Source organism: Chrysemys picta, chromosome 17, assembly GCF_011386835.1.
Source record: "Chrysemys picta bellii isolate R12L10 chromosome 17, ASM1138683v2, whole genome shotgun sequence".
Classification (NCBI taxonomy): Eukaryota; Metazoa; Chordata; order Testudines; family Emydidae; genus Chrysemys; species Chrysemys picta.
The window spans coordinates 1,537,194-1,563,941 of record NC_088807.1 but is presented as its reverse complement, the minus strand read 5'-3'; the positions used below and the strand labels follow the sequence as shown (position 1 = coordinate 1,563,941).

Below are 26,748 nucleotides of genomic sequence, written 5' to 3'. Positions count from 1 at the left end.
AGGGGAGCTCCGCCCCCCCCAAACACACACACACACACACACACACACACACACACACGACCGCATGCTCCTAAACTCAGCTGGGCGCCCATTCTGCAACCGCCTGCAAAATCCAGGTGCTCAGGGGTGCAAATTCCCTGCCCGCCTTCCAACGAGCGCCCCCCCCCAAGATCAGACTCCCCCAGAGCCCTTGGCTGGCCCCCAGCCCTGAGCACCTCCCAGTCGTTACCACAGTCACACACACGGGGATCACCCCAGTGACCGGCCCCTGCTGCCTCACAGGTGCGAGCAAGTGTGAAGCGAGGGGATAACCTGCTCCCAGGGGAGACGGCTCCAGCCCGGAAGCAAACGGGTTCCGCTCCTGGGGTTGTTTTATTCCCGTCGACACATTGGCTCCTGTCTGCCCATCCGCCGGGCGGCGGGATGCTCCGGCCCCCACCCTGCACAACATGTAAATCTGGAGTGACTCCACTCCGGCAGCCAGCCTGATTCGGATTGACGCCGCTGAAACTGAGAGCCGAAATCCGGCTCCGGAGCTGTGGGGCATGTTCCCTCTGTGCCATGACCCGGGGGGCTAAGGGGAGTCTCTGGGCTGATTTGCCCAGCACAGGGCCCCAGGGCCGGGCGAAGGGCGAAGCTGGCACGGCCCACTGCGGGTGCCTGTTCTCAGCGCAACGCTGACACCTCGTGGTCACTTGCAGCGTCTCACCCCGTCCCCGTCAGCAGCTGCAGCCCGGGGCCAGCCCCCCCATAACGTGCTGCCTCCAGCAGCCAGGAGCAGCCAGGTCCCCGAGCAACCCAGCCCCTAGGGACAGAACCCAGGAGTCCTGGCTCCCAGAGCCCCTCCCCCCGCTCTAACCACTAGACCCCCTCCCCTCCCAGAGCTGGGGAGAGAACCCAGGAGTCCTGGCCCCTAACCCCCCTGCTCTATCCACTAGACCCCACTCCCCTCCCAGAGCTGGGGAGAGAACCCAGGAGTCCTGGCTCCCAGAGCCCCCGCTCTAACCACTAGACCCCACTCCCCTCCCAGAGCTGGGGAGAGAACCCAGGAGTCCTGGCTCCCAGCCCCCCTGCTCTAACCATCAGACCCCACTCCCTTCCCAGAGTCATTGGGATCTGGGTTCGTTTGATTTGCTTCTGGTTTCTTTACTCGAGTCAAGTTTCTAAACTTTTCTCTGTCACCCCCAGAGCTGGACAATTTTTATTTGCGTTTGATTGTAATGAAAACTTGAACTAAGCTCACGAATCTGGAGCTGGGGACTTTAAAAAGAGAGGAGACTGCCAGGCAGCACCGTAAAATCTCCGGAGCCGGAGACACTGCCGGCGACCAGGCCTGCGGACTCATCTCCGGCGTGCAAAGGCTGCAGGGTACGAGGCCGTGAAAGGGGCAGCGGAGGCGGGATGGGGCGGTGGCTCGCTCAGCGAGGGACGGCCCGGAACTCGTAGGGGCGCGGCACGTTCCCCAGGCCGCTCATCAGGGGTGAGATGTCGATGTCCTCCGGGCGGACGAGGGGCGTGAGGGTGAAGCGCTGCAGGACGGTGGTGAACAAGAGGAACAGCTCCATGCGGGCCAAGCCCTCGCCCAGGCACACCCGCTTCCCTGGGGAAAGGAACACAGGGACGGGACGGGCGCGGGGGTCAGAGGCGTTTCAGGATCCATCGCGCCCCACGTCTCGGTTACCCTCCCCCTGCACTTGGGGCTCAGGCGCCTTTAAGACCCTTTCATGTTCCCTGTATTCTGGGGACCGGCCCCCAGGGTCAGTTACAGCAGCCTTGGGGTTGCTCTACATTATGCTCCATCCCCTTTATGGGCCCTGTGGGGGCAGAGAATTGTCACAGCGCAGTGCGCTCCGGCCACCACCCCAGTCCGCTCCTACGGGTCCCAGGGGGCACAGAATAGCCCCAGCGCCATGGGCAGTGGGATCATAGGCTAGGGGAGGCGGTGCCTCTCCAAACAGCCTGGCATGGCCCCACCCTCGCTCCGCTCCCAGGAGGCCCCTCCAGCCGTTCCGGTGCTCTGCCGTGGGTCAGTGGCCGGGCCTGGGGCCGGGGCTGGCCAGCCTACCACTGGGGAGGCCCCTGGTCTCTCAGGGGGTCATTTCTGCCCCACAGCGACACAGAGGGGCCTGATCCCTCCTCGCCGTGACCCCCAGGCCGTGGAGCCAGGCTGAGTTACTCCATCTGAGGTCGGGGCTGGTCCAGGCAGTCGCATCCTCCGAGGCCGGTGCTGGAGTAGACGCATTAGGGGAGACTCAACCTGTCCCTCTCCCGCTCCGCGGCCCCGGCCCGGGCCGGCCACACGTACCTGCGGAGAAGGCCATGAAGGCGTCATGCTTCCGGAAGCCTCCGCTCGGGTCCAGGAAATGGGCCGGGTCGAATGTGGCCGGGTCTTTGAACTGGGCGGGGTCGTTGTGGACAGAGAACAGCAGCGGGAGCACATTGGTGCCCTGGGCAGGGGAAACACACAGCTCCAGCGCATGTATCCAAGGGATCTCTCCGTCCATCCAGCTATCCCTCCGTCCGTCTGTCTGCCTACCTATCCATCCATCCCCTGCTTATCCATCCATCCTGATGTCCATCTAGCTTTTAATCCATCCATCTGTCTTTCTGTCTATCCACCCACCCTATCTATCTTGACCGTCCATCCATCTCTGCCCAGGCACGGCTGGATAGACTCTGTCTTGGGTGGGGGCTTAGAGAAACTGTCCCTTGCAAATTGTCCCAGCCCTCTGGTTCTGTGATTCTACATCCACCTGACTTCTCCACCCACTCACCCGTCTATCCACACATCTGTCTGTCTGCCCATCCATTGACTTGTTCTTCTGTCTGGCACCGGTGCCGCCATCCGTCCGTCTTGTCTATCCATCCATCCTCCTCAGTCTGTCTGTCCACTTATCCAACGATCCACCCTCTAGCCATCTGGATCATTTTCTGTCCTTCCACCCCGTCCATCCATCCATCTGTCTGTCCATCTCTCGTCTGTCTACCCATCTACTGACGCGTCCCTCAGCCTTTCCAACCATCTATCTTTCCATCCCTCCACCAACTTGTCTATCTACCCATCCATCTATCCACCCATCCTATCTCTCCATCCCAACGCACGCCCCTCTCTCTGGCCACCCACTCAGCCACCCGTCCGTCCATCCATCCAACCCATTTGCCAGTCTAGCCAGCCATGGTTCCAGCCGTCTGTCCTTCTCCAAACACCCTTTGCAAGCTGACAAGGGGGAGATTCCAGCCCAGGGGGGAGAGACGTGTTTTCTTCCTCGAACGCGGGGAGGAGGGAAATCCCGTTACCTCTGGAAGCAGGAAACCCCTAAAGTGGGTGTCCCGGATCACCGCGTGCGGGATCCCCATGGGGATCACGTCGCTGAAGCGCTGCACCTCGTGGATCACGGCCGTCGGTGTAGGGCATGCGGCTCCGGTCCTCTACCGACGGGCTGCGGTGCCGCCCGATCACCTGGTCGATCTCAGCGTGGACTTTGGCTGGGGGGAAACAAGCGGGATGGGAAGCGGTTTCTGGGGGGGGGCAGGGCAGCCTGACATCTCGGCTGGTCACGCAGGCAGCAGGGACACGCTCTGTCTGGAGCTGGTGACCTCTGAGACCTGGCTGGCGAGTTCTACACCTGCCCTTTTAAAATATAGACAGTGGCTTGGATCCCGATCTCAGCTCCCCCGCCCTGCGGCTCACCCTGGATCTCCGGGGTACTTCAAGAGGAGCAGGAAGCCGTAGCGCAGGGTGGTGCTGACGGTCTCCGTGCCCGCGAAGAACAGGATGTGCGTGGTCATCACCAGGGTCTTCATGTGGAAGTAGCTCAGCGGGTCCTGGTTTTCCTGCAAGGGGAATCACCCAGAATTCGAACCCGCAGCCCTCGGGTATCTCCCACCGTCTCCCCCTAGTGGTGTCTCCACGGATGCAGTTTCTGGGTCTACTGCTGCTGCCGGGCGAGGGGGCTAATCCTTTAGCTCAAGGATCCGAGCCGGACGCTGTTAGCCCCACATCTCCCCGGTTCAAAGCCCACGGCTGGTGACAGCCTCTCGGAACAGCCAGGGGCCCCGTAATGCTGGACTATATTCAGCAGAGGCAGCATGCACTTCTCGTTAGCACGGGGGCTGGGGGAAAGGACTGGGGTCTAGTGGTTAGAGCACAGAGCTGGCCTTCGGGACTCCTGGGTTCTATCTCCAGCCCTGGAAGGGGAATGGGGTCGAGTGGTGGAGGGGGACAGAGTCAGGACTCCTGGGTTCTATTCCTGACCTGCTGAGTGACCTTGGGCAAGTCACTTCCCCGTCTCTCCCATGCCTCAGTTTCCCCCACTCTAAACTGTCCTGCCTCCCAGGGGGTGCGTCACGCGAACTAAGCCGTTAATGTCTGCAAAGAGCTCCGAGCACGCCTCAAACCGCGATTCCCTGGCAATGCTGCCCGCATCGAGTGCAGGACTGTGAGAACGTGATTCCAGAAAGCCTTTGACAAGGTCCCTCACCGAAGGCTCTTACGTAAATTAAGCTGCCATGGGATAAGAGGGAAGGTCCTTTCATGCATTGAGAACTGGTTAAAAGACAGGGAATAAAGGGCAGGAATTAATGGTAAATTCTCAGACTGGAGAGGGGTAAACTAGTGGTGTTCCCCAAGGGTCGGTCCTCGGACCGATCCTATTCAACTTATTCATAAATGATCTGGAGAAAGGGGTAAACAGTGAGGTGGCAAAGTTTGCAGACGATACTAAACTGCTCAAGATAGTTAAGACCAAAGCAGACTGTGAAGAACTTCAAAAAGATCTCACAAAACTAAGTGATTGGGCAACAAAATGGCAAATGAAATTTAATGTGGATAAATGTAAAGTAATGCACATTGGAAAAAATAACCCCAACTACACATACAATATGATGGGGGCTAATTTAGCTACAACAAGTCAGGAAAGATCTTGGAGTCATTGTGGATAGTTCTCTGAAGACGTCCACGCAGTGTGCAGCGGCGGTCAAAAAAGCAAACAGGATATTAGGAATCATTATAAAAGGGATAGAGAAGAAGACGGAGAATATCTTATTGCCCTTCTATAAATCCATGGTACGCCCACATCTTGAATACTGCGTACAGATGTGGTCTCCTCATCTCAAAAAAGATATACTGGCACTAGAAAAGGTTCAGAGAAGGGCAACGAAAATGATTAGGGGTTTGGAACGGGTCCCATATGAGGAGAGATTAAAGAGGCTAGGACTTTTCAGCCTGTAAAAGAGGAGACTAAGGGGGGATATGATAGAGGTCTATAAAATCAGGAGTGGTGTGGAGAAAGTGAATAAGGAAAAGTTATTTACTTGTTCCCATAATATAAGAACTAGGGGCCACCAAATGAAACTAATGGGGAGCAGGTTTAAAACAAATAAAAGGAAGTTCTTCACGCAGCGCACAGTCAACCTGTGGAACTCCTTGCCTGAGGAGGTTGTGAAGGCTAGGACTATAACAGGGTTTAAAAGAGAACTGGATAAATTCATGGTGGTTAAGTCCATTAATGGCTATTAGCCAGGATGGGTAAGGAATGGTGTCCCTAGCCTCTGTCTGTCAGAGGATGGAGATGGATGGCAGGAGAGAGATCACTTGATCATTGCCTGTTGGTCCACTGCCTCTGGGGCACCTGGCATTGGCCACTGTCGGAAGACAGAATACCAGGCTGGATGGACCTTTGGTCTGACCCGGTACGGCCATTCTTATGTTCTTATGTTATGGTCTTATTCACCAGAGCTTGGGTTACAGCTCGGCATCCCACAACAGATTAAGAGGCCCCAGAGATTATCTCCAAGCAGCAGCAAAGGCAGAAACCAGTACGGCTGGTGATGGAGCAGGGAGGGTCTCCTGAAAGATTCCCCTCCCTACAAGTGCAGGAAGCGATTTGGGGCTGGTCATGGCCTGCTGGCCTGCGTGGCACGCGGCTCTGTGGGGCCGGGCCATGAGCCCGTCTGTTCTAACATCAACCCCAAACAAAGCCAATCTGATCCTGTGGGCCTAGTGCCAGCCGAGGTCAGCGGCAGGGGCTAGGTTTGGGGCAAGAGTCTTGGGGCATTTTTAAGCCACTTTAAAGGGGAAGGAATTGGTCATGTGGGCCCTGCCCCGCCCCCACAACCCTTTCACCTGCTCCATCTTGAGGAGGAAGCAGTCGATGAAGTCACGGGGGCAGTTGGGGTCAAAGGATTCCTGGTGCATCTTCACCCGCTCCAGCACAAAGAGCTGCACCTGCTCGAAGTTCTCGACGATCCTGTTGTGAGGCCCCGGCAGGCAGGACATGAGGCCGGGGAAGATGTTGTACATCTGGGGAAAGGGACACGAGTCACCCACGACAGCGCGTGAGTTCGGTGCACCTGTTACCGTAACGCACGGGCCAGCAGTGCTCGTGCATTACCGTCGTGAGCTCTATGTGTGCAAAAACGTAGTGAACAGAGTAGCAGTGCATGTGTATTACCATAGTGAACTCTGTGCATGTATTACCATGGTGAGCTCTGGGCGTGCAACACCATAGTGAACACTGTACATGCATTACCGTAATGAACAGGGAGGCAGTGCAGCGTATGCACGTTACCCTAATGACCAACGCAGTGCGGGCGTGTCGCTCACTTCATTACCGCGTGCGCAGGCCAGGCCACCATAACAAATTGTGCCCACGCCCGGCACGTTACCGTGATGCACCGTGCAGGGTGCGAGCTTCTTACCCACACGAACCGTGCATGGGAGTGTGTCCGTTGCCATAACGACCCGTGCGCACACGCTCCGGGGGGGCCGTGCATCGCTCCTCCTGTCAGACGGAGGTGTGGTCGAGCAAAGAGACGGCTGGGCGGGGAACCAGGGGATGGTGACCACTTGCTCTCCATGTCCGCCCAGGGGGACACTCGGGAGGGGGACACGTGGGGGACCCCACCCACAGATGCAAGGAGGCCCCCCCAGACACAGTCCCCCCCCCAGCAGCACCCACCTGCCCCCATGGGGAGCTGAGCAGCTGGAAGTTCTGGTTCATGAGGCCGACCAAGGTGAGGAAGCTCCCGTCCTGGTAGTCGAAGCGGTCGCCGAAGACGATGGAGCAGATGACGTTGGAGACGGCCTGGGTGATGAGGAAGGTGGGGTCGAAGGGCGCGGCTGGCGAGGGGAGGGAACCGGCTGTGAGCGGCGGGAACGGGTCCAAGCAGGGGGGCCCCGAGCTAAGCAGAGTCTGGCTCCATCATTGCTGGACTGGGAAACTGGGGGGGCTCAGTAGAGGGGGGAGGGGTTCCCCTTGGTGTCAGTGCAGCCCTAGGGGGCGCCCTCTTCTCTCAGTGCTGACCCTAGTGCCCCAGCCTAGCACTAGTGGGCGCTGTGGGGCAGGGAGCGGGGCGGGAGCTCAGCAGGGGGCGCTCTCCCCTGGCAGGCAGGGCTGGCCCCAGGATGGCGCTAGGGGGCACTGTGGGGCAGGGAGCAGCGTGGGGGGCTCAGCAGGGGGCGCTCTCCCCTGCTAGTCGGCGCTGGCCCCAGGGTGGCGCTGGGGGGCAGGGGCAGGCAGCGCTCTACCCTGGCAGGCAGGGCTGGTCCAGGATGGCGCTAGGGGGCGCTGTGGGGCAGGGAGCGGGGCGGGGGCTCAGCAGGGGGCGCTCTCCCCTGGCAGGTGGGGATGGCCCCAGGACGGCGCTAGGGGACGCTGTGGGGCAGGGAGGGGGGGCTCAGCAGGGGGCGCTGTGGGGCAGGGAACAGGGCAGGGGCAGCAGGGGGTGCTGTGGGGCAGGGGCAGCAGGGGGCGCTCTCCCCTGGCAGGCAGGGCTGGCCCCAGGACGGCGCTAGGGGGCGCTGTGGGGCAGGGAGCAGTGTGGGGGGCTCAGCAGGGGGCGCTCTCCCCTGCTAGGTGGGGCTGGCCCCAGGATGGCGGTGGGGGGCGCTGTGGGGCAGGGGCAGGCAGCGCTTTACCCTGGCAGGCAGGGCTGGTCCCAGGACGGCGCTAGGGGGCACTGTGGGGAAGGGAGCGGGGGGCTCAGCAGGGAGTTCAGCAGGGGGCACTGTGGGGCAGGGAGCAGGGCAGGGGCAGCAGGGGACACTGTGCGGCTGGGGCAGCAGGGGGCGCTCTCCCCTGGCAGTTGGTGCTGACCCCAGGGCGGCGCTAGGGGGCGCTGTGGGGCAGGGAGCAGGGCGGGGGCAGCAGGGAGTTCAGCAGGGGGCACTATGGGGCAGGGAGCAGGGCGGGGGCAGCAGGGGGCACTGTGGGGCAGGGAGCGGGGGGCTCAGCAGGGAGTTCAGCAGGGGGTGCTGTGGGGCAAGGGAGCAGGGCGGGGGCAGCAGGGGGCGCTGTGGGGCAGGGGAATCAGGGGACGCTCTCCCCTGGCAGTTGGCGCTGGCCCCAGGGCAGCAAGGGGTGCTGTGGGGCAGGGGCAGCAGGGGGCGCTCTCCCCTGACCGCTGGTGCTGGCCCCAGGGCGGCGCTAGGGGGCGCTGTGGGGTGGGGGCAGGGGGGCAGCAGGGGGCGCTGTGGGGCAGGGAGCAGGGCGGGGACAGCAGGGAGCGCTGTGGGGCAGGGGCAGCAGGGGGCGCTCTCCCCTGGGAGTTGGTGCTGGCCCCAGGGCGGCGCTAGGGGGCGCTGTGGGGCAGGGGCAGCAGCGGGAAGCTGCGTCCCGGGCGGGGGCTGCAGCCTGGCCGCGCGTGGCCCCCGGGCGACCCACATTGCGTGCGGGCGAGTTCCTGCCCCAGGCACTGCGCTTCCTGCTGGATCCGCTCCTCCAGGCTCCGCTTGCCCATGCCGAAGCTCCGCAGCGTCTGCAGGGCGAATCTCTGCAGGACTTTCCACTTCTCCCCGTTGCTCAGGGCGATGCCTGGGGCGGGGGGCACGGAGCAGTGACAGGAGGGCACCAGAGAGCCCGGCTCCCCCCACCGACGCCAGCCCCACGCTTGGAACAACTGACTGTAACCGACCCCCGCTCATCGGCTGCCAAGGGACCTGCCCCCCCCCCCCACTGCCCTCTCAGAGCCAGGAACTGAACCCAGGAGTCCTGGCTCCCAGCCCCCTACTCTAACCACTAGACTCCACTCCCCCTTAAATTGGTCTGTCACACACACACACACACACACCAGGACTGAGGGAAACTAGGAATCCAGGTCACCCGGAGATGGCCTGTGACACTGACTCTTGATCTAAAGCGCTCTGTGGGGGGATGAATGATTATCCCTATTTTATAGGTGGGCAAACTGAGGCCCAGTGAGATGCAGCGACTTGCCCACAGTCACGCAGGAGATCGGTAGCAGAGCTGGGAATTGAATCCAGATCCCACCGGAGCATCTTACAATCTAAACAGACAAAGGGTGGGAGGGGAAACTGAGGCAGAGAGCAGGGAAATGACTGGCCGGGGTTGGGGGAAGGGTCATCCAGCAGGTTATTGGAGAACCCGGGTGTCTTGGATCCCAGTCTAGTGCCTAAGCCACAAGGCCAGCCAGCCCCACTGTGGGTCCTGCCCCACTTCCCCATGTCTGCAGGAGGGTTGACCAGCTGAAAGCCGGGAAGGGGCAGGGGGGAGGGGATTCCTTACCGTTTCCTTGGGTTAAGCGGAACATCATGGGCAGATCCCCGCGCCCGCTGAAGGCCTCAGCCTGGTCCACCAGGGCCTCCTTCACTGCCTGGTAGCCGCACAGCACCACCACCTGCCGGGAGCCCAGGTGGAGGGTGTAGACGGGGCCGTAGCGCTCGCTTAGCTGCAAACACAGAGCGACCCAAGGGTCAGAATATGGAGCCCTGAGCCAAGCATAATCATACCACCTCGCTCCAGCCACTAGCCCCCACTCCCCTCCCAGAGCCAGGGAGAGAACCCAGGAGTCCTGGCTCCCAGCTCCCCTGCTCTAACCACTAGTCCCCACTCCCCTCCCAGAGCTGGGGAGAGAAACCAGGAGTCCTGGCTCCCAGCTCCCCTGCTCTAACCACTAGTCCCCACTCCCCTCCCAGTGCCAGGGAGAGAACCCAGGAGTCCAGACTGCATGTGACCTAGTGGCTGTTAACACTCGATCTGCTCACAGAGTTTCCAGCAAACCGGGTTTTACTGGGAAATGCCGACCTGTGAAATGGTCCGGACGAAATCCGCCCGGTTTCCTAGCAGACAGCGCGGGGGGCTGAGCTCACGGGCTCCCCAGCTCCAGGGCAGGACTCCCCCGAGACGGCCCGAGCTCGGCAACCTACTGACCCCCGCTGACAAGAATCACGTCTATTTCATGAGCTGCCCATCCTAGGTTTGGTGTCATAGTTTTAGAGACGCAAGGCAAGAAGTGACCATCTAGTCGTCCCCCTGGCCAGAGCGAGTCCTGGCGCAGAGCTTTCAGCAAAACACAGCCCATCTCGATTGAAAATGGGCAGCGAAAAAACCAAACCAAAGCAAAACCCTGTTTCCAAAACAAATGTTTTTGGGAATTTCTCTTTGGAACAAAACCAAAATAGCAAAACTTCCCAGAAACTGGAAATTCCAAGTTTCGGCCAGTCCTAGTTAGCATCGGAGGGGGGGGGGGCAGTAACTGGGCATCAGGACTCCTGGGTTCCATTCTGGGCTCTTCCACCAAGCTCCCTGCATGACCTGGGGCAGGTCACCACTGCACTTGTGCCTCAGTTTCCCCAGCTGTAAAAGTGCTTTGAGCTGCTCTGACCCCAGGGGGTGGCCGGTTGCTACCCTGGGATGTTTTATAAACAAGTGGTTCCAACATGGCAGTGAGACGAGTCACTAGCCGGGCGGCCCCCACGTTCTCCTGTGTACCCAGCTATTAATGGTTAGGACTTTGCATAGATTCATTTGCCCCCTGTGTGTTCAGCCAGGGTTTAAGGCTGGTTCAACCTGCCCTCAAAGCCGGCCGTGTCCGCGTGGGCATGAACAGGGCATCAGCAGGGAGCTGCGCCCGATGCGGCCTCCCTGAATCTGTCGCTTTAGTGCGGCCTCTGCCCCGGGGTAGCTGGATACTGGACATTCTTCATTAGAGCCGCCCTGCACTTCACTAGCTGCAGGGAGGGGCTGGGCGCCAGGACGCCTGGGTTCTTCTGCCTCTGTCACTGATTCCTTGTGTGACCTGAGGGGAAGCTGCAGCACCCAAGACAAGGGGGCCCTGATCTGGACTGGGGTCTCCAGGGGCTACTGGCAGCCACATACCAAGGGATCCGGGGGGGAGGGGGGGGGGGATTGAGTGCCCAGTACTAGTGCTGGTGTTTGCACGGGGGGGGGGGGCTGAGTGCCCAGTACTAGTGCTGGTGTTTGCACAGGGGGCGTGAGTGCCCAGTACGAGTGCTGGTGTTTGCACGGGGGGGGATTGAGTGTCCAGTACTAGTGCTGGTGTTTGCACGGGGGGGGATTGAGTGTCCAGTACTAGTGCTGGTGTTTGCACAGGGGGCGGGTACAAGTGCTGGTGTTTGCAAACGGGGTTGAGTGCCCAGTTCTGGTGCTGGTGTTTGCACGGGGGCGGGGGGTGAGTGCCCAGTACTAGTGCTGGTGTTTGCACGGGGGGTTGAGTGCCCAGTACTAGTGCTGGTGTTTGCACAAGTACATAAGTCAGCGAGGCGGCCCAGCGCGTGAACATTGCGGGATAAGCCCCTGGCTACATTAAACCTGAGGCTTCACTTCTGCTAGGACCTGCCCGGGGTAAATTATCCTTCCTGCTCCCCCATTAGCGACAACAACAGGGAGCCAGAAATTCCCCGGCCCGCCCCAGGGATTCCCAGCCTGTTCCCGCGCCAGCCCCCAAACACCCCCTACCGTGAGAAGGGATTTGGCCATGTCCTTGGTATCGAGCTGCAGCAGGTTCCCCAGCAGGGGCAGCGGGCGGGGGCCCGGGGGCAAACACCCCCTCTTCCGCTGGCCCTTCCCGCGGAGGTAGAGGACCAGGCAGGAGAGGCCGAGGAGCAGCAGAAGCAGCGTGGCCGCGGTGATCTCCATGTCGCTCGCTCGGGCGCGGGGGGAACAAGGTGCTCCTGGCTGCACTGGCACCGAATGACTTTTCGGGTGCCCTGACGACTGACTCTTCAGCAGGGAAAGGGGCGGGATTCGGAGCCGACTGACTCGCCTGCCAGGCGGGCGGGGCCCAGGGCTCCGTGCCAGCTGCTGTCAAGCCGAGCGGGCGTCCCTTGCCCAGGTGCGCTCTGGCAAGGAGGCTGAACACGATGGAACGGGGATTTCGCAGCCCACTCTGAACCCAGGCGTCGAGCGGGGGCGGCTTGGCATGGCGTGGTACCCGCTTGGAAGGTCTTTGGCACGTACATCCCCAGCTCTAAGAGCCGGGGTAGAACCCAGGAGTCCCGGCTCCCCGGGCTAGGCGCTTGGCCACACTCCCTCCCAGAGGCAGTCTGGGGGGAGTCCTGGCTCCCAACCCTCCCCCTGCCCCGCTCTAGCCACTAGACCCCACCACGTTACTGCTAGAGGCTGTATCCTGGCATCACATCCCCCTGCCCTGAATGCAGCACCTGACAGGGGCTCGCCAGCTGAGCAGTGCCCGGGCTCCACCCCCCAAGTGCCGGAGGAAGGGGGGGAATGGAGGAGGCGGGGGGCAGCTGCCATGAGGTAATGTTTATTTCAGTTCGGGGGAGTTGCTCTCCGCCCCCCACAGTGTCTGTCTCTCTCGTGGGGTGAAATGAGCAGGAAGCTGTGGGTCTGCCCCCCACAATCCACCCTGAGGGGCCAGTCCCTCCCCCCCGTCCTTGGCAGAGTCCGAGCCCCCTGCACCCATCCACAACCAGGGAGGTTCCCTGGCTGCCCCCAGGCAGCGCACAGGCGGGGGGCTGGAGGGCTAAGATGAGGTCCCCCCTTGCCCATGCTGGCCCCTCACCAAGCCCCTCCCAGCATAAGGCAGGGGTCAGCCCCCCCCCCAAAACATGGGGTCCCCTCTGCCAGCCACCACCTCCACACACACACCTAGAACCCCAGACAGCCCCAGTGTCCCCGATCTGCCGGCCGTCCCGACACCCCCCCAGCCCTGCCCAGGGGCCCCGGCGTCCCCCCTAGTGCAATGTCCCCCCTCCGATGCTCAGCCTGGGGGGCAGCGTGTTGGGGGCTCCCCGGGTAGCTCCCCAGACTGCTGGCAGCATCGGGAGCCATCACGGGGGGCAGCAGCAGTGGGCATGAAATGGGCAAACCAAACACAGACGACTTGCAGCACAAAGTACCTCAGGGCCAGGCCCCCCGGCTGTCTCCGCATCCGTCTGGACTCCGGCGTCCGGCAGGCCGTCAGCTGGTGCCACTCACCTGGGATATGGGCACCTGCATCCCCTTCTTCCCTGAGGCTGAAAGAGAGAGACAGGCTCAGGGAATGGGCACCGGCCAGTCCCCATCTCAGGGGACAGGGAATGGGGCACGGGGCCGGTCCCCTCTAGGGGGCACCGGCTCCCACCTGGCCCCAGGGCAGGGACTGGTTGGCTCAGGGGCTCAGGTATGGGGGGAGCTGTCCCCTCTAGGGGGCACCAGACCTGATCTGCCCCAGGGCAGGGGGCTGGCTTGAGGGGGTCAGGGATGGGGGACATGGTCTAGCTGCGCTGTAACCCACTTACCCAGCTGGTATTTGCCTTTGGCTTCCGCACGCTCCTTGGCGTCGAAATACCAGAGGGTGATGGCATACCTGGGTGGACGGACACAAAGACGCACAGATGGAGGTGGCCTGTTAGGGACTACGGCAGAGACACCCGGGGGTGGGGCTGTTCTACCTGGGGCAGCAAATGGCCCCCCATCACCCCCACAGCCTGAACCCCAAACCATGGTTGGCCCAGAGCCAGGAAAAGAACCAGCTCTCAGCTCCTCCCTATCCCCGTTTGCACTCTAACCACCAGACCCCACTCCCCTCCCAGAGCTGGGAAAGAACCCAGGAGTCCTGACTCCCAGCTCCCCTGCTCTAACCACTAGCCCCCACTCCCCTCCCAGTGCCAGGGAGAGAACCCAGGAGTCCTGGCTCCCAGCCCCCACCCGCCCCCCAAGCTCTCACCCTTAGGGTATGTCTACAGTAGGAAATTAGGTCAATTTAATAGAAGTCGATTTTTAGGAAATTGATTTGATACAGTCGATTGTGTGTGTCCCCACTAAGCACATTAAGTCAGCGGAGTGCATCCACAGTACCGAGGCTAGCGTCAACTTACAGAGCGGTGCACTGTGGGTAGCTATCCCACAGGTCCCGCAGTCTCCGCCGCGCACTGGAATTCTGGGTTGAGTTCCCCTTGCCTGACGGGGCAAACACATGGTCGCAGATGGTTTTGGGTACGTGTCATCAGTCGCCCCTCCCTCCGTGAAAGCAACAATCGTTTCGTGCCTTTTTTCCGGGCGGGTGCCATACCGCTTTCAGCAGATGGTGCAGTAGGATGCTAACCGTCATCCTCCAACCACCGCTTCCACTGCTACTCCACTCTCCTGGTGCCATGAATCCACCTCGCAGGTCCTCTATATCACCATCATCATCCGCCGCTTCCACTGCTACTCCGCTCTCCTGCTCTTGTCTCGCCATACCACGGCAAGCGTGCAGCCCGCTCAGCTCAGCTAACGGACACCGCCGCTGTTGTGTCCTGGCAGCACACAGTGCAGTAGGTCTGCAAAACTGCTCTTCCAACTACCGCTTCCGCTGCCAATCAGCTCTCCTGCAGACGCCATACCACGGCAAGCATGGAGCCCGCTCAGATCACCGCAGCAGTTATGAGCACTGTAACCCCTCGCGCATTATCCTGCAGTATATGCAGAACCAGAAACTGCAAAAGCAGGCAAGGATGCGACGGCAGCGCAGTGACGAGAGTGATGAGGACATGGACAGAGACTTCTCTCAAAGCACGGGCCCCAGCAATGTGGACATCCTGGTGGTAATGGGGCAGGCTCATGCCGTGGAATGCCAATTCTGGGCGCGGGAGACAAGCACAGACTGGTGGGACCGCATCGTGTTGCAGGTCTGGGATGATTCCCAGTGGCTGCGGAACTTTCGCATGCGTAAGGGCACTTTCATGGAACTTTGTGACTTGCTTTCCCCTGCCCTGAAGCACCAGAATACCAGGATGAGAGCAGCCCTCACAGTTGAGAAGTGAGTGGCGATAGCCCTCTGGAAGCTTGCAACGCCAGACAGCTACCGGTCAGTCGGGAATCAATTTAGAGTGGGCAAATCTACGATGGGGGCTGCTGTGATCCAAGTAGTCAAAGTGATCACAGAGCTGCTGCTATCAAGGGTAGTGACTCTGGGAAATATGTAGGCCATAGTGGATGGCTTTGCTGCAATGGGATTCCCTAACTGTGGTGGGGCGATAGATGGAACCCATATCCCTATCTTGGTGCCGGAGCACCAGGGCAGCCAGTACATAAACCGCAAGGGGTACTTTTCAATGCTGCTGCAAGCCCTGGTGGATCACAAGGGACATTTCACCAACATCGACGTGGGATGGCCGGGAAAGGTACATGATGCTCACATCTTCAGGAACTCTGGTCTGTGTGATCAGTGGAGCAAGGGACTTACTTTCCAGACCAGAAAATTACCATTCGGAATGTTGACATGCCTATAGTTATCCTTGGGGACCCAGACTACCCCTTAATGCCATGGCTCATGAAGCCGTACACAGGCAGCCTGGACAGTAGTCAGGAGCTGTTCAACTACAGGCTGAGCAAGTGCAGAATGGTGGTAGAATGTGCATTTGGATGTTTAAAAGCGCGCTGGCGCAGTTTACTGACTCGGATAGACCTCAGCGAAACCAATATTCCAATTGTTATTGCCGCTTGCTGAGTGCTCCACAATCTCTGTGAGAGAGTAAGGGGCAGACGTTTACGGCGGGGTGGGAGGTTGAGGCAAATTGCCTGGCCGCTGATTACGTGCGGCCAGACACCAGGGCCGTTAGAAGAGCTCTGATGTGCAGCGTGCCCTGCTGCGAAGCTTTGAAAACCAGTTTCATGACTGGCCAGGCTACGGTGTGAAAGTTCTGTTTGTTTCTCCTTGATGAAAGCCCATCCCCTTGTTCCCACTCTACTTCCCTGTAAGCCAACTGCCCTCCCCTCCCCCCTTCGACCACCGCTTGAGAGGCAATAAAGTCATTGTTGTTTCAAATTCATGCATTCTTTATTAATTTGTCACACAAATAGGGGGATAACTGCCAAAGTAGCCTGCGTGGGGTGGTGGAGGAGGGAAGGATGGAAGGTCAAAGCCACACTGCACTTCAAAATTTATTGAAGGCCAGCTTTCTGTTGCTTGGGCAATCCTCTGGGGTGGAGTGGTTGGGTACCTGGAGCCCCCTCCCTCCTGCGTTCTTGGGCGTCAGCATTGCATCCTGCCTCCTCTCATCACAATGCCACCACCTCTCATCTTGCTCCTGCCACCTGTCCTCTCATACGTCCCTCCTGTCCTCACGTTCATTTTCTGCTTTCCTGGACTCTGACATTGTCTGCCTCCACACATTCTGCTGGGCTCTTTCAGTGCGGGAGGACTGCATGAGCTCGGAGAACATTTCATCGTGAGTGTGTTTTTTTTGCCTTCTTATCTGCACTAGCCTCTGGGATGGAGAGGATAGGGGGAGCATTGAAACATTTGCAGCTGCAGGAGGAAAAAATGGGTGACTAGTATTTAAAAAGACACATTTTAGAGAACAATGGGTAGATTCTTTCACGGTGAACCAAGCTGTTAACATTACATAGCACGTGTGTTTTCGGTACAAGGTCACATTTTGCCTCTTATATTGAGGGCTTGCCAGTTTGGTGAGAGATCACACACGCAGGGCCGGGCAACAGAATTCGGCTTGCAGGCAGCCATGGTAAGCCACAGTCTTTTGGCTTCTTTAACCTTCATAACACATGGGAATGGTTTCAAACAGCAGCACCCTCCTTTCCCATACCAAGCACCCGTTGGGTTGGCCATTTAAAAGGAGGGGCTGCGGTTTTCGGGTTAACGTGCGGCACAAACCCAACTAAATCCCCACACACACACACACAATTCTCTGGGATGATTGCTTCACCACTCCCCCCACTGCGTGGCGCACAGTGAAGATAATTTCTGTTCAGCCACAGGCAAACAGCCCAGCAGGAACGGCCACCTCTGAATGTCCCCTTAATAAAATCACCCTATTTCAACCAGGTGACCCTGAATGATCTCACTCTCCTGAGGACAACACAGAAAGGTAAAGAACAGATGTTACTTGACTGCATTCCAGTAGCTTTACTGGCCACAAATACAATCCAAGTCTTCAGGGCAAATCAATCATTAAACGTGCTTACTTTTAAACTATGTATTATATTTACAAAGGTAACTCACCAGAGGGGCCTTCTCTGCCTTCAAGGTCCGGGAGCCGCCTTGTGAGGGTTGGGAGGGTATTGGCTCCAGGGTGATAAACAGTTCCTGGCTATCGGGGAGAACGCTTTCTCCTCATGCCTGCTGTGCACTACCTCCTCCTCATCATCATATTCCTTGTCCCCAAAATCCTCATCCCGGTTGCATGAGACTCCTGCCTTGCACAGGGGTGGGGTAGTGGTAGGGGCACCCCCTAGAATGGCATGCAGCTCATCATAGAAGCAGCATGTCTGGGGTCTGACCCAGAGCAGCTGTTTGCCTCTCTGGTTCTTTGGTAAGCTTCACGCGGCACTGCTGCGGGTCCCTGTTATAGCTTCTGTCCTTCATGCCCTTGGAGATTTTTTCAAATATTCCGGCATTTCATCTTTTGGAACGGAGTTCGGATAGCACGGATTCCTCTCCCTGTATAGCGATCAGATCAGTACCTCCCGTTCAGTCCATGCTGGAGCTCCTTTGTGATTCTGGGAGTCCATGGTCACCTGTGCTGATCACCTCGTCACGCTGGCCAAAGAGGAAATGAAATTCAGAAGTTTGCAGGCCTTTTCCTGTGTACCTGGCCAGTGCATCTGAGTTGAGAGCGCTGTCCAGAGCGGTCACAATGGAGCACGCTGGGATAGCTCCCGGAGGCCAATACCATCGAATTGCGTCCACACTACGCCAAATTCGACCCAGGAAGGTCGATTTCAGCGCTAATCCCGTAGCTGGGGAGGAGTACAGAAATCGATTTTAAGAGCCCTTTAAGTCGACAAAAATGGCTTCGTCGTGTGGACGGGTGCAGGTTAAATCGACCTAACACTGCTAAATTCAACCTAAACTCGTAGTGGGGACCAAGGCTAAGACAAGCCCAATCAATCAGATGCAGGGATTGGACGAACATTGGAGGTATTCAAATTGTATGCAAATCAGCCACCGCCCTGCCCTCCCCCTCTCCCCCAAGCACAGGCCTGCCCTGGACGGTGCTGCATCTGAGACAGCCCCCCCGTTCCCAGCTCCCCCCAGCGGGGCGGCAGGTACCTCGTGGCATAGGCCGGCTTCACCTTGTGGGGGTTGAGTCGGTCCGACCAGAAAATCAGCAGCCGGTCAAAGAGGGGCTTGATATTGGCCACCACGGGACGCCCCTCGGGGTAGATCTGCAGGGCCCGCCCCCATGGACCGGGGCAGGTGACAACCACATGGACACCTCAGCCACCAGCCCGCCCGGCTCCCAGCACCTGGGCACATGCCCTGCCAGCGCCCGAGGGGTTAAACCCTGCATGCCCCATGGAAAGAGGTGATTCATGGGGGGGCAGATAACTGGACAATGATTCCCCCTCACCCCATCCCTGCCCCCCAGGGGCTGAGAGAAACTGAGGGCACAGTCCTCAGCCCCATGTGGGCCCCTCTGGGGCAGTATCTGCCCCTTGATAACCCCCCCACCCCACCACCCAAGGGGTCTCCCCAGCGTGTGGGGCTGGCACAAGGGCCCTGATCCCAGCTCCAGGGCAGGGGGAGAGATGAGGGAGCGGGGCCGGAGTGCACTGGGCCTGTGACTGTTCCATGGGCCCCCAGGCCATGAGGGCTGGGCTGACTCAGGAGACAGGTACACCAGGGAAACTGAGGCACAGAGAGAGGCACCGACATATTGAGACAGTGGATTGGTATGCAGCCCCCCTCTCCCCCACTTCTAACCACCAGGCCCCACTCCCCTCCCAGAGGGAAGGAGAGAACCCAGGAGTCCTGGCCCCCAGCCCCCCTGCTCTAACCACCAGCCCCCACTCCCCTCCCAGAGCCGGGGACAGAATCCAGGAGTCCTGGCTCCCAGCCCCCCCTGCTCTAACCACCAGCCCCCACTCCCCTCCCAGAGCCAGGGACAGAACCCAGGAGTCCTGGCTCCCAGCCCCCCTGCTCTAACCACTAGACAGCTTCCTGACCAATTTTCTAACCCAGATCCCCCTCCCCAAAAGAAAAGCACACCCCAGGGCTCCATCCCAAGATATTTACCAGCATATCTCCCGCCCAACTGTTGCCATGGGACTGGGGGGGGGGAGGGGTCTTACCCTGCAGAGCAGAGCAGGGCGGGTTCCATGCACAGCTGGGGGGGGACGCAGGGCACCCCCCCACATACCTGGCTGTCCCAGCCCCGGTTGAGGTAATAGGTGCAGGTCAGGCACTGCCTGTCGCCATACCCCTGCCCGTTCCCAGGGTAACACGCCACCATGGCCTGGGGGGGCAGGAACAGAGACCCCGACCTGCTGACGCTCCCCTCCTGGAGGAGGCAGGAATAGTGTTATGCAGACAAAACTACACAGGATTGTTTTAGGGGGGGGGGGGAGATGCACGCCCCTGGGGTCAGGGCAGCGTGGGCTGTTGGTCACAGTCCGTAAAGCAGCCCTTCAGTGCAGGGCAGCGTGACCTAATGGCCAGAGTGTATCGAGCCACCCTTTGCTACAGGGCAGTGGAGTCCATAAAGCAGCCCTTTGGCACAGGGTAGCACATCCTAGTGGCCAGAGGCTATAGCACTGGGACACCCCTTATGGGGTGTGGCAGCCCCAGTAGGGGGGCCCGGGCCCACCCGACTCCACCAGGCCCCGGCCCAGGGCCCTAACAGTGGCGTAGCACCTTGCCACTGACTCAGCAGCCAAGGGGGTCCTACCAAAACACACGGAGTTTCCCCGGGCAGGAGGTACCACTCGTTCACCCTCCCTGGGTCACTTCCTACCCGAGTCTGCGTTGGGGTTTCCTATGAGACGTCAGGTCCTCTGTGTTTGGCAGGGCTGGTCGTCTCCAGGGTTTCCTCCAGTCGCCGGGGTGCAGGCGGGCTGTGGACGGCCTCAGTTCCCGGCACCGTCAGAGGTTGTGGCTAGCCCATCACAGGAGCTTCCCAGGCAGGTCCATCCCCTGCAGCCTCTCCCCCAGAATGAGCCGGTCTCCCTCCCTTTATACTACTAGAGCACTTGGAGCATGCCCAGTCTTGCCAGGGAGGTGGGACTTCCGCTGTCAATAACTGGGGCTTAGCCCTGTCTGGGCTGGTGCAGGGTAAGCCGACCCCGTCACAGGGGGCAAGACAAAGATGCCACATTTATTATGCTACAATTTGATTTATGACCAATGACTAATACCTAATACCTATCCACACACATACGCACACACCCATCAGATGTTCTGCAGCTGCTGCATAGTTACCAGTCCTGAACGTAGCTTGAGTCCATAGCTTGATTTCGCCGCTTGGGATCGTAGCTTGTGGCGGCAACTGGCCAGGAAAGCCGGGCACGAGGAAGGGCTGGGTCTGCCCTCCCATGTTGGCAGCAGAACGTTACCCTCCAAAGTCTTCCATCTCACCCATCCTTTTTGTAGGCTTTAGTTTGAACAAGAGTCTATGGGTCTTGCTGTGTCGCGCTGCCTCTGGGTTCGGTGTGATGGATCACCCGTCAATTGCAGACTTGACTTTCAGCCGTGGACCCGGCTTTGATCTTCCTTCTATTGTACCTTTGTTCTTTTCTTTTTAGGGTGGGCTCTTCTCACTTTGTCAGGACTCTTGTCCGCATCTTCAGCCCTTGGTGTTTGCACTTTATTTCATCAGGACAGGCTGGGGCTGGAGGTTGAGTCCATCATCCAGACATACCTTATTTACACATCTAAAGTGACCTAATCAGATTACAGCGGGGTTTGCAAAAATGAAGGTTGCAGCCAGTTTACAAAATGGAGTGAGCGTTTGTAAAATGGGGTTTGAATTACAATACGGCAAACAGTGAACAGAAGTTACACTGTAGGCAAGTGTAATAAATGGTGAACAGAAGTTCCAATACTGAAACAGTGCAAGTCTCAGTGATTTAAGCAGCAGTTGGATCGATAGTGAAACTTACAAGGGCAACTGGCTGAACGCTGTGGCTCTTAACAAGAATCTTAATTGTCAATTAGCCAGTTTTTGGGGTAAGCGGTTTTATGAATGAATGTTGTTTCATTCATTAAACTTTACTTATGAAGTTATATTAATAAAGTGAACAATTACAAACAATTTTATTCATCAGTTCTACAATAGAAGCCAGGAGTCCTGGCTCCCAGCCCCCTCCCAGCGCTGGGGAGAGAACCCAGGAGTCCTAGTGCCAGAGTTGGGGTGGGGGCGGACAAAGTTGTTGGGCCCCCCAGGAGCTTGTCAAAGGGCTGGCGCCCCCTCCCGAGTACCCACTGGGGGGGTGTCAGCACAGCGAGGGGGAACACACCCCTTAACCCTTCATGCACCAGCACCTGCTGCAGAGTCAGGAGCCCACTGGCCCCAGCCCCCCAAATCTGTCGGCAACTCATCTCCCGCCACCACCACCCCGCTCCTTTCCCGCAGCCTCCCACCGACTGCCGTCCTCGGGCATTGACCACGGAGCCCGGGGGTGGCGGGGGCAGGAGAGCACGGCTCTGGGGTAGGCCCTACATAAATTCACATGTTTGCGGGGGGGACTGGTGCAGGCAGGAAACACCGAAGTCTCGATGCTCTGCACCCCCAGGGCAGGACCCCCCCACCCCTCCGAGGACAGGACAGCACAGCCACGGTGGGACAGGCCGGAGCCCCCTCCCCAGCCCCCAGGGCATGACCAACCCCCCACAGCTCCCCAGCCCCTGGGGCAGCCACCAGCTCCATCTGTCCCACGGGAGAGACCCCCCCAGCCTGCAGCTGAGTCGAGGGACCACAAAGGCAGGCGGGGGGGGATCGCTGGAAGTAGCCCCCCTTTGTTCCCCCTTTCCCAGCCGCTGGCCATGGGGGAGGGGGCAGTAGATGCCCGTCTGTGACGTTATTGATATAATCTGGGACCATATAGATCATTGTTGCAACCAAGGTCCTGTAGAGGCACGCAAATCTTGTATAAAGGGGGTCAAATGGGGTGTCTAAGACAAGGTTATGATTTGCTGGTTAGGATTATGCTGTCTATATGTGTGTATCACTTTTGTAGTTGAAGTTATGAATATTGGCTCTATACTGTCTGTATTTCAAACTTATGCTATGCTGCTGGGTGACATCCCAGACAACATGGTGTTAGCTCTGCCTAGCCTGCTTGATGGCCCATTAAGGACCATCAGCTATACAATGGACCCATTGAGAGAAGGCAGACACGCCTTGTAACTCAGCAAAGTATGCAGAGACTGGCCCATGTGACTCCAGACTCCATTTTGCTGTAATTTTCCACAGTAAGAACAAAGAGGTGTTCTTACACCTGGAAAAGACTATATAAGGCTGATGCCTCATCTCCATCTTGTCTTCAATCCTGCTTCATACCTCTGGAGGAACTTTGCTACAAGCTGAAGCTTTGAACAAAGGACTGGGGACCCATCCCAGCGGGGGATGTATTCCAGAGACTTGATTTGAACCTGCAGTTTATTCCATCGCTGCTGCAAGCCTGAACCAAGAACTTTGCCATTACTGTATGTAATTGATTCCATTTAACCAATTCTAACTCTCATCTCTATCTTTTTCCTTTTATGAATAAACCTTTAGATTTTAGATTCTAAAGGATTGGCAACAGCGTGATTTGTGGGTAAGATCTGATTTGTATATTGACCTGGGTCTGGGGCTTGGTCCTTTGGGATCAGGAGAACCTTTTTCTTTTACTGGGGTATTGGTTTTCATAACCATTTGTCCCCATAACGAGTGGTACTGGTGGTAATACTGGGAAACTGGAGTGTCTAAGGAGATTGCTTGTGAGACTTGCAGTTAGCCAGTGGGGTGAGACTGGAGTCCTCTTAGTCTGGCTGGTTTGGTTTGCCTTAGAGGTGGAAAAAACCCCAGCCTTGGGCTGTAACTGCCCTATTTGAGCAATTTGTCCTGAGTTGGCACTCTCAGTTGGGTTCCGCCAGAACCGCATTGTCACAGTGGCGTAGTCGTGCTTGGATCCACAGAACCAGGTCAATTAAGCTTTGGGTCAGAACCCCACGTTATCCAAATTTGAATTTTGGGATTGAGAGTTTGGTTGGTTAAAGAGCAGTTGCAATGGGTGAGCAAAGAGCATATGAGGGCCTTGACAAAAAAGCCCTGAAAGATTTGTGTTCAGAAAAGGGGATAAGCTTTAGAAAGAAAGCTACAAATCAAGAACTGAGAGATCTGTTAATGGCCAATGATCAGAAGGCAGAAGCAATTGAAAAGCAAAAGGCAGCAAGTAAACTTCAACTTGAACATGAACAAAGACTGGCAGAAATTCGATTGCAGGAACTAGAAGCTGAGGCAAAAGTGCAAAGATTTCAGCTCCAAGTCAAAAAAGCAAGGGAAGAAAAGCAGAAATTGTATCCTCTTGAAAGTCCGGTTTATAACAATGTTGGTATGTTGTATAACTCTGAGCAGTTGTCTGGGTGTAACCAAATGTACCCCAATTCTGCCACCTTTTATGTCAATGCTTTTACTGTGTGTTCAGTAAAGGGTGACTCCATAACTGGTGCCAATGCTCTGTATGGGAGTGGTAATGAAAGATTCACAGAGAATGTAAAAGTCAATGGTAAAAGCTGTGTAGGGCAAATTATGGCTTCTAACATCACTCTGGTTAAAGCAGATCTTGTCAAAGAGGAAGATTATTTACCAAATCAGAGTGTGAATGTTGTAGTCCTCTATGAGTTTACTGTCCGTGTGCCTTTAGCCAGAATCCACCTTGAATGGAATGGTGCTAAGCATGAGGTTATAGCTGGTGTAAGGAAGTTATTGCCTAAGGATCTTTTGATTGGGGAAAATGTTAAAGCTTTGTTCAGTCCAGGTGGTCAGTCACAGGACAGGAATGATCTTAAACCTGTGTCTATTGTGGGCAATGATTTGCCTGGGGAGGGTTGCTCCAAAGGTTTGTCTGAGAAGAGCTATTTGTCGGTAAATGAAGTTTCTGAATGTCGGTCTAGTGTCTCAGAAGTGAATCTGGAGTTGAATCAAGAGCAGCAAAATCTTATTGGGCAGGAAAATGTTTCTCTGGAGCAGACTAAAGAGGATGGTCAGGTGGAAGCCCTAACTGAGGAAGGAAAGGGTGGATTTTTGATGGGTGATGCTTTGGTGGCTAGTACAGCTTGTAAAAGTGAATCTGAAAAGGGTAACTGTGATTTGCTGGCAGTGGCTCAGTGTAGTAAAAAGAGCAGTTTATCTGCTGGGAGTGGCAAGGGGCCTGGTAAGGAAGCTGCCCCACTCTCCCAGTCTTTGTCTGTAGTCAGCCCTGTGTGCTGGGACAAAGGAGAGGAAGGCAGGAAAAGTTTGGAGGAGCCTGGGCAGCCTTGTGAGCTGATGGCTTTGTCTAGTCAGCAGTTTGGGAAGGCAGGGATAGTGGAAGATGAATGTCCCTATACCTTACCTGTTTCCTGTGTGGAGAATAGTGACAGTGAAGGAAATGTGCCTGTGTCTGTCAGGGGTATTGACTTGCCTATGGAGGAAGCTACCTCAGTCTCCAAGCAGTTGTCTGTGAACAGCCCTGTGTGCTGGGACAAGGGAAATGAAATCCCGAGCTATGTGTCTGGTAAAAAAGGTGTCTCCAGCTCTTCTTTGTCTGTGGAGCAGACAGAAGGTGCCTTTCGGCCTGTGATGGTTGAGGTTAGTGCAGTTGTCTCAAAGTTGGTTCTGAATTCAACTAAAGCCCAGGAAGGGAATGGTCCTGAGTCTGTGTCTGCTGGGGAGAATGGCACTGTAACTAGGTTGCATCCAGTTAGTGTCTTAGCAAAATCCCAGAGACCAGACAATTCTGGTGCTTGTATTTTGCCTATTGCTAGTGTATGGTTGGTAAAGGGTGTAGCAACGCTGTCTAATCAGGGTAATACCCTAGCCGGGGCACACGGAGAGCATGCAGGTGATTTGGTTGTGTTACCTACTGATGGTGTGGAAACTTGTAGCAAGAAGGAAAGGATTCCTAAACTTGTGTGTGGCAAAGGAAAGGGAAATGTTTCTAACCTTTCATCTAGGAAGTCTGTGGGTTTGCCTGAAAGGGGATTGTGTAGAAATCTGCCTGATGGGCCAAAGGAGATCCTGGATGTAAGTAAGACTCAGAAAAAGTCTGTTGTTGCTCAGAAAAGTGTTCCTTTAGAGCAAGCCCTAGGTGAAGAGGGTAAGGGCAGAATTTCTGAGAGGGGTGATTTGCTGCTTAAAAAAGCTCCTGGGGAAAGGAATCCTCATGGTAATTTGTGCAAGCAGTTCCCTGCAAATGAAGGGTGTGAGAGTAATTTAATCAAGGAAGTTTCAGTTCCTAACAGCCAGAAATTTTCTGTTGTGAATGGATCCACTGACTTTCCTTTCGAAAGATCCAGTGTGGGTAGCTTTGAGAAGGTCTCAGATGGAGTAAGAGCTGTTAAGAAAGTTGAGCAGCCCTATAACCGAGTGGCTGCGTGTGGCCAGCTTGTTGGGAAGACAATGGTGTTGGAACAGGAATGTCTCCATTCTAATTCTTTAAGTGAGCAGTCTGTGCTTCAGGGTCTGAGAACAGATTTGGTTACTGGTGTTTCAAAGCAGAACAGTTTTATGGCTAAATGCTTGAGGATGCAGGGGAGAGCAAGCAAACTCTCACCCTCAGACTCTTGGGATTTGTGTGGTATCTCTTTAAGACAGAGTCCAGCCTTGGAAATGATAGCAGTTAAGGATATGAAAACTGGTGGACTGGCTTCTGTCTGTGGTAATGCAAATTACTTGTCTGGCTGGGAGGGGAAGGACTTGCTAATAGCTGTTAGCACAGAGAGCCCACCCCATCAGCCAGTAAATTCTGTTAAGCAAGAAAAATCAGGGTGTGATCCTGCAGGACAAGGAGGAAAGAGAAAACTGAATTTTGCAAAGGAAAGCCACAGGTTAACCCTAAAATGCCCAAACTCCAAAGGTATTGAGCCAAAGGTGTGGCATGACAACCATGATTGTAGATGGACACTTGCAATGGATTTGTTGTTAATGCTAATGGTAATTTTGTAACTGATGTGTTGCTATTACCAAGAACTGTAAGAATGTACAATGTTCCTAATCTGTTGGAAAATCCCTTGAACATGTTAAAAGGAATACATGAGAACACACTTTATGTTAAAAGGCCTTGCTATACTAATGTTTCACAGTTGATGCCTGTAAACAGTATTGGAACTTTTCACAGGAGAAAAGACATTCCAGACCTAATGTACTGTATGAGAAGGGAAACTAAGGCACACTACCATATTGCCTTCATGGCTAAATGCCAAGATTCCTGTACTATGAACATCATTAATATCTGCATTTATTTGATGTTAATTGGGTTCCAAACATTTGCCCGAGCTTGTATGGATAAAGTAGCTGTTTTCTTTAGCTCTTGGCAAGGTCACATGAGACATACAGGAACCATGCTGCAAGAGCAGATCCAATCCACTATTGTTCTAACCAAGTTTTATCTTGTTTGTAAAGAGGTTCAATCATGTTGTTGAACACAATTTTGATAAACCATTTCGGTTGTTCTTTAGCCAGCTAAGCCATAGTGCCTAACCCCGATACTAGCCATAGTGAGATAAACCCAAGGATGGGGAGCTCTTGGGATGCAGTCAGGGATGTTTGTGTCATCCCTTCCTGCATCAATTTTGCGT

General features: G+C 56.5%; 1 protein-coding gene and 1 pseudogene across 4 annotated transcripts; both read right to left on the bottom strand.

Moving 5' to 3' along the window:
• Nucleotides 1-1,029: 1,029 nt before the first annotated feature.
• LOC101936617 (cytochrome P450 2F3-like) lies at nucleotides 1,030-12,631 on the bottom strand (annotated as a pseudogene).
• Nucleotides 12,632-12,973: 342 nt separating this feature from the next.
• LOC103307338 (prolyl hydroxylase EGLN2-like) lies at nucleotides 12,974-20,154 on the bottom strand. 4 transcript variants are annotated; one of them, XM_065571658.1, is made up of 4 exons: nucleotides 19,328-19,441; nucleotides 18,259-18,374; nucleotides 13,502-13,569; nucleotides 12,974-13,237 (listed from the first exon to the last, which is right to left on the bottom strand). In XM_065571658.1, exons 1-4 carry the CDS (start codon nucleotides 19,439-19,441, stop codon nucleotides 13,182-13,184), a joined length of 354 nt encoding a protein of 117 aa, XP_065427730.1. In that variant the 3' UTR covers nucleotides 12,974-13,181. The 4 variants fall into 4 exon arrangements, 1 of the variants encoding a protein (XP_065427730.1); XR_010593513.1 differs by lacking the exons at nucleotides 18,259-18,374; nucleotides 19,328-19,441 and adding an exon at nucleotides 19,943-20,154; XR_010593511.1 differs by lacking the exons at nucleotides 12,974-13,237; nucleotides 13,502-13,569; nucleotides 18,259-18,374; nucleotides 19,328-19,441 and adding exons at nucleotides 15,592-16,494; nucleotides 17,209-17,945; nucleotides 19,943-20,154.
• Between the last annotated feature and the right edge of the window lie 6,594 nt (nucleotides 20,155-26,748).